At 35.2% G+C, this 12,165-nt stretch overlaps 1 protein-coding gene across 5 annotated transcripts in view; it reads right to left on the bottom strand.

Annotated features, from left to right (window-relative positions):
- The window catches only part of CCPG1 (cell cycle progression 1), a 42,317-nt gene that overhangs the window by 2,438 nt on the left and 27,714 nt on the right, over positions 1 to 12,165 (bottom strand). For 4 of the 5 annotated variants that reach the window (XR_008299160.1, XR_008299161.1, XM_027067291.2 and 1 more), the window contains exons 6-9: positions 11,441 to 11,536; positions 9,371 to 9,622; positions 5,612 to 5,733; positions 962 to 2,370 (exon numbers count right to left, since the gene is read on the bottom strand). Coding sequence is in view for 3 of the 5 variants with exons in the window: in XM_027067291.2 (XP_026923092.1) it covers positions 962 to 2,370; positions 5,612 to 5,733; positions 9,371 to 9,622; positions 11,441 to 11,536 (1,879 nt within the window). In the remaining 2 variants the exon portion in view is untranslated. The remainder of the gene's footprint in view (positions 1 to 961; positions 2,371 to 5,611; positions 5,734 to 9,370; positions 9,623 to 11,440; positions 11,537 to 12,165) is intronic. The other variant, XM_027067294.2, reaches the window with a different exon arrangement.

Genomic DNA, 12,165 nt, shown 5'->3' with positions numbered 1-12,165 from the left:
AAAGAAGTTCAGTTCAAAGACCACCTCACTCATGAAGCCTCCCAAAACATCTCCAGGTTGAGGCCACCACATACAATATCTCCATTCCTCACTTCATTTCTTACATTTACCTAACTCTCCAAAAGCTTGTGAGCTCCTTGATGGCAAGAGTTTTTCATGTTTCATCAGGGCAGCCTCACACTGTTTTGCTCATTTAGGCACTAGATATTTAATGACTAAAGATACCAGAATCAGTCTCATTATTTTATAGACACATTACATTTATTCAGAAAGATAATATATAACTATCTTAAAGATAAAAAAATAAAGCTAACATTTGAAGATTAGGAGTTTCAGGTTACAGAATATAAAGCTAATAAGCAATGAATAGTTTTATTTAGAAATTATGCATATAAGCCACACATATTATAACCTGTAGCTTGCTAAGTTTGCCTCTACCTTTATCAAAGATAATTTTGTACTAACTATTAAGTATCATAATTTAGTTGGCAAGTGGAATTAGAGAAGTAAGTGGGTCGATGCAAACTGTTACACACGAGTTCTTCCAATTTCAGAGTGAAATCTGAATTTACTCACCCAAAGTGAGTAAAAAAATAAAAGATTAAAAGAAAATAATTTCACTTAATTACCTTTTCATATAAACTATAATGAAAAGAAACAAGATAGGCTAAAATAGGATCTTTTTTCCTTAACATATTTTTAAGGCAGAAATTAAACCATTTGCTCGAGTCAAAGTGATCATATGAAATTTTCAGTTTGTAATAGCTATTAAAATTTTATCTTTCCATTTAATTTATTCTAAATTCTCTAGCAATAAAGTACTTTTACAAATAACACTTTTTTTTCTTTACAAAAAGTACTTTATGGATAGTAACATTCCAAGATGTTAAAATGATAAAAATGCTACCCAATCTATAAATGTTAAAAACTATTATAATAACATGGTGCTATGTAAACCGACCTGGGTCCATATGGAGGGGAAAGAGTGTGACCAAAGAAGTGTCTATATATATATCCATCCAACTTCTCAAACACTCCATCATTATCTACTTGATATTCCTTCATGTCTTTAAGATAATCTTTAACATCATTAACAAAGTCTGTGAAGAGCTTCTGATCATGTATAAAGACACCATTTAGGAAAAACTTATTGATGAACTGATCAAGTTCTTTCCAGTGATGAAAACTATCCAGTTTTTCTAATAAATACCTTTCAATTAACTGTCTAAATTCATCTATCCTTACAGGATTCAACACTTTCATATTAAAAAGGTTAATGGATTCCTGTTGAGCACATTCAAATACACCAGAACAAGACTTTCTGAAAGAATCAAAATTTGCACTACAGTCATGCTCAGAACTGCATTTCTGTGATTTTGTATTTTTTCTAAATTCTTCAAAGTGAATTGGCTTTTCTTTCCTTCCCTCTCTTTGCATAGTAGGGCCTCTATTATTCTGGTTTTGTGTACGTGACTTATACTGTGGGTGTAAATATTCACTAAAGACTGTCGGTTTTTTAGCTGCTTCTTCTTTTGTTGCACCAAATCTTTTATTGCCCTTTTCATCAAAGATATTCTTGGTGGTATCTTTGAAATGCCTGAAAGTGGATTTAACTGAATCTGAAAACTTTTTCAGATTTTCTTTCACAGCTTCTTTAGCTTGTTTAATTTTTTCTTTATGATGTCTCACAAACTCCTTGGTAGAATTCTTCATGGCATCAAATGTTTCCTTAACTGAACCCAAAAATGTTTCCTTTGACTTATTTTTAGCCCTGTGGTTTCCTCTGCTCCCTTTCTTTTTTCCATCAGTTTCTTGTTTTACATTTTGATCTTTTGCCTCAATATACAGCCTTTCCCACAAATCAGAACGCTGCTGTTCAAAGTTTAGCTTCTGCTCCAGCTCAGTGAGTCTTTCCCGTAAGATTTCTATTTCCTTTTTTTCAGTCAATACATTCGGAGAGTCTGGGTTGCCATATGATTCACTAGAGCTTAACTGCTGGAGTTCCACCTTTAAAGCCATGGTTATCAGTCGTTCTCTCTCCAGTTCCTTCCTTAGCATCTTTGCTTCTGCCAAAAGAGTCTCCCTTTGATTAAGGAAGCTGTGTGTCTTCAGCTTTTCTTCTTCCAGATGCTGCTTAAGTTTCTGATTTTCTGTAACTAATTCAGTACCCGTCCCTTTATCTTCCAATAGCCTAATCTGTTCTCTTAGTTTCCTTAACTCTTCCTGTAATGAAGATAAGGCTTCTTCTTCCTTCTCCAGAGATATTCTTAAATACTGATTTTCTGTATCAAGGTTCTTTTTCTGAGTTTCAAAGGCCACCTTCTCTTCTTCAGTAAGGGCCCAACATCTTGCAAGGTTTTCCTTCAATGACTAAATTTTTTTGAAAGAGAAGAAAGAAAAATGTCAAATGCCTTATTTAAAAGCTCAATTTAAATCTGTAAGATGAAATCATATATAACCAATACTCATAAATTTTTAGTATCTATTTTTTTTAAGATTTTATTTTTAAGTAATCTCCACACCCAGTGTGGGGCTCAAACTCACAACCAAGATCAAGATCCAAGAACAAAGATCACTCTACCGACTGAGCCAGCCAGGAGCCCCACGTGTCTATTTCTGCAGACTACCCTTTATGCAGTATATGTATTTGTAGTGTATATGTATGTATTTCAAGATGTAAAAATAAAAAGGTTCATATGGAAGAAAATGCACAGCACAGAGCTACATCAAAATAATAACATAGCTGGGGCCCCTGGGTGGTTCAGTGTGCAAGTGACCAATCCTTGATCTCAGCTCAGGTCTTGATCTTGGAATCATGAGTTCAAGCTTCACACTGGGCTCCATGCTGGGGTGTAGAGCCTACTTAAAAAAAAATTTTTTTTAATGTTTATTTAGTTTTGAGACAGAGAGAGACAGAGCATGAATGGGGAAGGGTCAGAGAGAGCGGGAGACACAGAATCTGACGCAGGCTCCAGGCTCCGAGCTGTCAGCAAAGAGCCCGACAGGGGGCTTGAACTCATGGACCATGAGATCATGACCTGAGCCGAAGTCGGAGGCTCAACTGACTGAGCCACCCAGGCGCCCCAGGGGTGTAAAGCCTACTTAAAAAATATATATAAAATGAAATGTTTCATTAAAAATAAAAAAACAGCAACAACAACAACACAGCATGTTGGGAAGAATTTAAAGACCGGAAAAAAATTAGCTATAGCCTAGTTTATCCCTAGTAAGATTTCTAAAATAGAACTAGGAGTACTTCTGATTAGTGTTTATTAGTGATTACTATTTCCCATAATCATATTAAAGCCTTAATGGTTTCTAGGTCCACTTACAAGTTAGAAGAAAAGGAGACAGGTCTTCTATCTTTTGACTACAGGACTCTAATCTCTCCTGAGAAGTCTCCTAAAGAGAATTTAGGCAGGACTAGAGGCTTCTCGGACCCTTAAGTGAAGATAATTTTTTATAAAAATAAAATTATAGCTAGAAGTCAGCACCCTTGATAGAGAAAAAAAATCATGTTCAATTAGTTTTACAGAATTTTGCTGCATTTCAAAGTAGCCTTGAATGATCTTTCTTTCAAGATGTTATTAGTAATAAACTTTCACCAAAACAGCAAGAAACTAAACAATATGCTTAAACAAGTTAATTGTTATAGCATTATCTAATCAGTTAGAGTATCTTGTGCATAAATCAGCAAATGACACTTAAATTTTACTTAATTTACCACAGACATTATGGTTATTCATTTGAATCAGACAAAAAAAAAATCTGATATACAAGAAACAAAAAAAAAGTCCTTTAAGAGAATGACAGGGGGCACCTGGGTGGCTCAGTCGGTTGGGTGTCTGACTTCGGCTCAGGTCATGATCTCACAGCTTTTGAGTTCGAGCCCCACATTGGGCTCTGTGCTGACAGCTCAGAGCCTGGAGCCTGCTTCGGATTCTGTATCTCCCTGTCTCTCCCTGCCCCTCCCCTGCTCGCACTCTCTCTCAAAAAAATAAACATTAAAAAAATTTTTTTAAAAAGAGAGAGAGAGAGAGAGAGAGAATGACAATATTGGGGTGCCTGGGTGGCTCAGTCGGTTAAGCGTCCGACTTCAGCTCAGGTCATGATCTCACAGTCCATGGGTTTGAGCCCCGCATAGGACTCTGTGTTGATAGCTCAGAGCCTGGAGCCTGCTTCGAATTCTGTGTCTCCCTTTATCTCTCTGTCCCACTCACACTCTGTCACTCTCTGTCTCTCAAAAATGAATAAATGTTTAAAAAAAATTTTTTAATAAAAAAATTAAATAAAGAGAATGACAGTATTTCCACTTGAAAGATAACCATCTGAAATGGATGGTTCACTGTCTTCAGTCTTCAAAGAACAAATTAAAATTTAAAATTTCATTATCATCATTTTATCTGCTCTCCAAATGAGAGAGAAAACAAGTTTCATGTATGCAATGGAAGTGGACCACAGGGTAGTACAGAGTAATGTAGCATTATCTTTAAATGCAAAAGCATAAGGGGCCACAGAATGACTGCAGGGTATATTCTGCATTCAGTAAACTCCATAGTCTTGAATTAAGTGCCTGATAAGCAAATCCAGGGGCAGGTCTCCCATGAAGATCTTCAAAGCCACATTTAACAGCTGGAGATAAGAGATCTGCAAGAACTGACTCAGTGAAGATCTATGCAGGGTCAGTCTCCTAAAAGTCAACATCATCCTATGGAACCAGAAACCACGATGGTAAAGAAGAAAATGGCTACTCTTTTTACAACATCCTTTGATCCAGGTAGGAAAAACTACACTATTAACAAATAACTTGAGTAGTCCCTGTCTGAAAGAATTCAGATGTCAAGTGGGATTCTTTTAAGGAAATGTAATGTGACCCTATAAGGGATACACACATCAACTGAAGGAAATTTAAAGGAATGGGAGAAAAAAGCAACAGTTTACTTTTCTACCCTGAGTTCTGCAAGCCCTATGCCCTTCTTATGGATGAACCAGATAGGAGACCAGCTATCGCGCTGGTCCTCATACCCACACAGGTATTAAAAGAGCTGCTGGGTGGTAGGTAAGTTTTCGGTGGGAAGTAGAACATGCTCTCTCTTCCATCCGATCCAACAAGAAACCAAAGAAAAAAAAGGACTGGCTGATTACTTTATTTCCCTTGATGAAGGAAAGATCTTAGAGAGAGGCTACAAACTCCTCTTTCTCACTGATTGGAAATGTTTTGTTCAGTTCTATAAAAATAATGCTAATAACAATGTTTTCTATATATATCAATTAAAAATGTTAATTATAATAATCAGAAATAACATCTTTGGTGTCAGATAAATTCAGCTCTGCCAGTTGCTAGCCTTGGAAAAGTTAGCTTTCTTGAACCTCTTTCCCACTTTCCCATCTATGAAATGAAGTTAATACTTGCTTAATTAACAGAGCTGTGGTGAGCAATAAGAGTAATACTGTATGTGAGGTACTCACAGCAGTGACTAGGACACAGTACATAATCTACAATTACAATAGTATATTTACTCACTAATAATCTTCTTTGTACTTGTATCTGAACAGCACAATAATTATTGGCTAACAAGTCTTTTTTATAAAGTTTGTTAGTAGTACCTACCTTATAATCTATAAAAGATTCTTGTTCCTGTTGACATTGGGAAAGATAATCCTTCATATCATTCAATTCATCTTCATGTATCTTTCTGACTAACTGTTGACGCTTCTGAATCTGAATTGTGCCTGAAAAATGAATAAGTAAAATCTCATGATGTCATTCATCAAATGGTGGTAGATAAATGTTAATATAAATCAGGCCAAGTAGGTTAATGCATTTTTTTTTTAATTTAGCACACATCCACAGATACTTAAGCAGTTCACTATCATTTTGATTAAAACAAGCCAGTCTACCATAACAAGGGCACTCAAGTTTGTTGTTTTTGAGAGATGGCTGAGGTATAAAAAAATGTTGTCTTCAACAGGGAAACAAACAAACCATGAAATCCATTCACAGGATATAATCAATAAGGAAAAATAAAAATGTCTATTTTTTCTCACTACATTTTGCCTAAATGATGTAACACAGCCCAAAAGGTATAGCAAGGAAAATAATTGGCTGTGATTACCTACCCTTCTCACAGCCAAATCTTTTAAAAATTCTGCATCAGTTAGGTTTGTGCTAGAGTGCTACCATCCCCATCCCAGCAGTGAAAAATCTTAAACCAACTAGGAGTCTCTAAGTTTTCACCCTAAAAACCAAAATGTTAATTTACCAAGACATGCTGTTCACATGCTGCTACATTCCTCATGCATGAGAGGGAAAAAAACAAAATAAAACACTAAGTCAAAAATAAGGCAAAAAGGGGTGCCTGGGTGGCTCAGTCAGTTCAGCATCCAGCTCCTGATTTCAGCTCAGGTGATGATCTCACGGTTTATGGGACTGAGCCCCATGTCGGGCTCTGCGCTGACAGCGTGGAGCCTGTTGGGATTCTCTCTCCTCTCTCTGCCCCTCCCCAGCTCATGCGTGCAAGTGCGCGCTCTCTCTCTCTCAAAATAAAGTAAACATTAAAAAAAATAAAGCAAAAGGCATTTGGCAACCATGACATTAACATCTACAGTGGAATTCTATTATGTAAAGACATCACAGAATTTGGAATGAAAGGATGTAATGATAGTTTACTACTTCTTCCCCTACTGCTAAAAAAAAAGAACCTTTGATTTCTTCAATAATCTTGAGAAATAGTAAAGAGAAAACTTTTGCCAAATCATAAACAACTGTTACCAGCTCTGATATTCTTCTGTTAGGGTTCACTTCCTCTCTTTTAATTTTCCAATTTATAAAAGCATGGTAAATTTGTTTCAATATTACTCAAAAGAATTTCAGATTTTTTAAATGTTGAAAATTCATTTGTAGTTCCCCAAATAACAGAAAACCTCTTTGTTTTCAAACTGCTGACAGGATGAATTCCTTCACCCCCTTGGAAAATAACCTAAAACTATGTGTTGAGATCTGAATTTGCAGTACTATTACACAGCATGCGTTGGACATCTGTCTTAATGTAGCCTGATTTACCTCCTCTGCTATAGTCCAGCCAGTCTTCTCACTGCTCCCAAACCCAGCAAAGTTTACATTCAGATTATCATGTTCTCCGTTGCTGCAACAATCCACTTTCCTTCTACCTAGCATAAGCATAAGACCAGACCCGGCTCAAATCCTACCACCTCCAGGATGACTCAGTAAGTATAGCCTTTGAGCTATAATTCTTGTCTGTGCCACACAACTTAGTACTTAGTTATATTCTGTTACAATGTCTGAAGAGCAGGGTAGCCTATCAATACTTAAAGCAACTCCATGAGAAAATCGAATCAACTGAACTCCACTGTTGATTTAGAATATGGATAGCCGACATGTATAAAAAGAGTAAGGAAGACAGGTGCTTCAAACATGAAAAATTTTTTTAACTTTTGTAAGCACCTTCAGAACCTAAAGCAGTACCATATTATCTGTAGTACATTGTTTTACTATCCTCACTCCTGCTAGTTTTCCTTTCCTTCTAGGAAAGGTCTGATTCTCCAAGCTCATACAGAGCCAAGCTTGGTGAATGTTCGGAGTGATTCACTTAATGGGATGTTTTGTTACATAATTAGTAACCAAATGATAGATTATGGAATGCGATGACTAATTTCATGGTGCATGAGAAATTCAAACTGGCTCTGAAATCAACTCAAAAGAGCTCTTAAAGTGTTGAGATAAGTGCCAGAATTAAGAAAAAAATGTGATGTCCTTTAAATAGTGACCTTGAAAAACTGTCAGAGAAGTTTTTATATGTTCACTGAGCTAATCTCATCACGATGCAAACCTATTTCATATTACCCAGGCCTTTCATATTCCAAAAAGATGCTTTTAAAAAGTATAAGAAAATGTTTTATTAAATGTAATCATTAAAGTAAAATTTACAAGTAACCAAAATTTTAAACAGAGCAGTAGTTTCTTAATTTTGAAAGCACTCGTTTCTAAGTTATTCTTTCCACTAAATACTTAAAGGTCATGCAACTGGTGGGGTTTTAATGCAATTTGGATTAACATTAAATCACTGTCCAATTTTTTTAGTAAGAAAAAAAAGATTAAGAGAAGACCTTCTCCTTTGTTACCTCCATGTTTACCTGTGGGGAAAGAAATCATGCTCAAAAAAAACATTCATACATTTGTTCCAGCTAGAAAATAACAAAATTAAGCATATATTTCAAGTCAAATCTCATTACAACAAACTTCAAGGGAGGATACAAATTACAGTATCTCAGTACTAAATTCAAGCAGATATCCACCAGGAGTCTAAATGTTAATTTTTTAATATAAAGTTAGACAAGAAGAAACACATTTTATTGACTCTGACTTTAAAGAAGTATTGACTGTCTCACTTATTCTAACATTACACTGTGTTGAATAATGTATCTTTTCCAAAAATTAACATATGGTGCATTTTGCATTAAGGTACACATTGTTGAAAGGAACTAGCAAAACAGGAATATTCCAAAAGTTAAACTGTGGATCATATCAGCAAAACTCAGAAGTTCATGTAAGGCAAATTGAAATCTGTAAAAGTGACAAGATCTAAAACATTTGCTTCATGTGTTTTTTTCAAAATTCTAATACAGCAAAGAGTGTGAATGCTCAGTTCTCAAACAGTCTTATCTTTGTAGAAACAATCACATTAACTAAGATTCAACAGTTAGGCTCCCAAATGAAAAATAACACCATATGGAATTCCCTCCTCTTTTCATCCAAACACTTTTAAGGGCTTTGCATTAAAGATGATCAATATACATAAACACTAACAAGAACAACAATGAGAAAAGTATAATAATGAATTATAAAAAAATAAATTCTCAATTCATATGGATCATGGAAGCAGCAACAAATGTCACAAAATATAATGTTTGCATAAAACCTGAGGGGAAAAATAATGAGCACCAATTATTTTGACATTTCAAATATAACCATTTCAACCATTTCAACTGGCCTGTGGAGATTTAAATAATCTTCCAAATAAAGCCACAATTAAAGCTAGTTTGTGATTCTAAATTAAAATGATGTCCTTTGTGGTAAGCACTTCAGATTTTTAATCTTTTTCTTTAAAGAAAAAAAAAAAACATGGATGCTACATTTCTTAAATAAATACCACCAAACTTCAGTGAAAAACAGCTTTGTGAGATAGGCAGCACTATCCCCATTTCCAAGTGAGAAAACTGAGGCTCAAACAGATGGCAAGGTTATATATTTAATGAGGACACTGAAAACAGATCCCAGAATTCCTCACTCTTAGTAAGGGTCCATACACTAGACCATCAATTTTTATATAACCAATTTTCAAATACTTACCATAGAAATGTCCAAATCCCATGCTGATTGCAATCACCAGAGCAAGTATAACACATTTATTGAGACCACTGCTGAACTGGCGTTTATGCAACTCCTTAGAGGGTTCGGTTTCTTGTTCGGGGAGTAGCCGTTCTTCAGAGTCAGAACTAGAAACAGTCTTCTTCCTAACACGGCGTCGTCTAAAGGCAGGACTAGGCTGATGACTGGTCTCATCGCTACTTGATTCGTCGTCGCTAGGCTGGGATGAAAATACTATTTTAAAAAGAAAAACGTAAATATTAAAAATTTTAGAATAGTTCTTCTAGTAAATATGATTTAGAATAATCAATGCCATCCCTACATGCCCTTTTACATAAGACAGCCAAAAACAAAAACAAAAGAACACAAACACTCAAGTTTATCAACATAAAGCCATAAACATCAAAGATTTCAACTGTGATACACAAGAATCAATCATAGTCTGTGCCTTTGAGGGTCTATCTGGTTTTATTTTTCAAACCTCTCTTAAAGTTTATACTGTTAGAACAATCATTCTCATAGTCTATTAAATTTCTTTGCTATTAGAACCATAAACAGATACTGTTTCTGGAAGGAAAAAAAACTGTCAATCTCTTCTTTCAATTTCAAATAGAGGCAATTTAAGCTCAACTGTTGAAGGGACACAGGGAGGTATACAAACAGTTCCTGTGACTTACAAAGTACAACAACTACCTAAAGTTTTCTTGGGTGTATCTGGACCCTAGTTTCATTTCCATTCCTTGAGTCCACAATCAAGGTTCAAAGCACTATAGTTTAACACAGGTATCCAGAAGTCAGATGAGCCCTTCCCTTCGACTGCCACTCTTACTAGAAGGTTATTAATTTTACCCTCTAGTAAATATGTCAGCATGAGGAAGTGACACAACAGCTATCTCCGATATTAAGGACTAGTCTGGTGCTGCTCCTTTATGAAAAGAATAGTAAAGAACAACAACAACAACAAAAAAAAGCCACAAGAAATCTCAAGTCCTGGTATATCCACTAAAAAAATCACCTTTGGTTTTTTCAAATTAATAATTTGTTAACACCGCTCCATCAATCAATAAACTATATGTTAACACAGAAGGTTAGATAGCTTGGTAACAATTTCCACAGGCCAGTTAGAGGAATAAAAAAAAAAACAGCACCAAAAGGATAAATGTGAACCTCAATGTTATACAAAGAGCTCCAAAATAACAAACATTCATGCTTCAAAAAAGTAAAATGGTTCTTCAGAAGACAGGATAACCATGCCACAGGAAAGTTGGTGACTTAGGTTAGGCAATACTTTTTAAAGATGGATCACAGAGGAATTCAGGTAACTTTCACACTGACAACAACAAACACAAAGACAAAAAGAACTACTGAATGAATGAATATTCCTAATATTTAGTGATACAGATGCCACTGAGAGATCTTTTGGTCATGACCCTTATGCCCATCATGTTTATCTGGTTATTCTTGATCACTAGTTTTTCCCAGATGCCGTCGCCTCAGCTGTGAGGTTACATTTCTTGGACAAAGAGAAAGAAAGGAAGACTTAAACAAAGCATTACATAATACAAAGGCATTCAAGATCATGGTTGGAGCATTTAAGTCAGACTCTCTGGCAATATGTATTAAGATGGATAAATGCAAAAACAATTCGTCAAGATTCCTTTCAAATTTCATTTGAAATGTCACAAAATTAAATTTATTTAATTCTACATTAGCATATCACCATCATTATATATTCTAAGTAAACAAGGCAGCCTAATCTATATTAATAAATTCACCTCCTTATCTAATGCTTCCATCTTTTTTAACCCATACATAGGACAGCTAAAATATTTTGGTTTTAAATTTCTTCCAAAGCTTAATTTGGCCCACAGTCCAAGATGCAGGCAACGCAAAGGCATGCAGTAAGCTCAGCCAGCTTTATTACAAGACCAATTTGAACACCTGTTTAGAGTATCACAGATGACAACAGATATCTTTAAAGCACTAAGTAAATAGTAAATGTGACTAGGCACACTCAGCTCTGGAAAAGCTGATCAGATTTAGTCACACCACCTTGGAAAGCGAGTTGGCTAGGAACATGGTGTTTCAGCTGATCATCCCATCCCCTTATGCATTCAGGAATCTTCCACAGCTTCTCCCACCACCTTTCTTTTGTGAATAAACAGGAAAAAAAGATGTATAAAGCTTTGTTATAAAGACTAAAAAGGAAAAAGAGAATTGAAAATACTTATTTTAATTATCACTTAACATCGTTATTTGTGCTCCATCAAAATTTTACAATCACACCTTTTAAAAAAAACATATGCAATACAAACTTTTCTACAGCTACCAACTTTGCTTTCTTGGGGGAGAATCCTCTGGCAGCAGTGGACAGTATTCTCAAATAAACAAAAAGTATATTGTCCCAAGAATCTAATTTAGAAGAAGAAAAAACCTGAAGATGAAATCCTACAGAGATGGAGAAGGGAAAGGAAAATCAAAATAACCAGGAAATAGGCAGTCAGGAATTAAACCAAGAAAAATAGGAGATAAGAGAGAGAAAACAAGACTCTTAGCAATGGATTTCTATATAGTATTTTCAACGTAATCCAAAATGTCCTTTTTTCTTATTACTTTGTAATACTTTATTGAAATAACTTACTCCTTTCAGAGAGATAGCAATGGATAAAAATACTCCTAATAAAATATTTCTCTTAACTGAAACTGTAAAATCCCCAAGAAGTCCAAGTTCAGAATGGAGATAAAAACTAGAATAATGTGCTTTGAAGTGTCCAAAT

This window comes from Acinonyx jubatus, chromosome B3 (assembly GCF_027475565.1).
Source record: "Acinonyx jubatus isolate Ajub_Pintada_27869175 chromosome B3, VMU_Ajub_asm_v1.0, whole genome shotgun sequence".
Taxonomy (NCBI): Eukaryota; Metazoa; Chordata; class Mammalia; order Carnivora; family Felidae; genus Acinonyx; species Acinonyx jubatus.
Note: the sequence above shows the minus strand (reverse complement) of the source record. Positions and strands in the feature narration are given on the sequence as shown.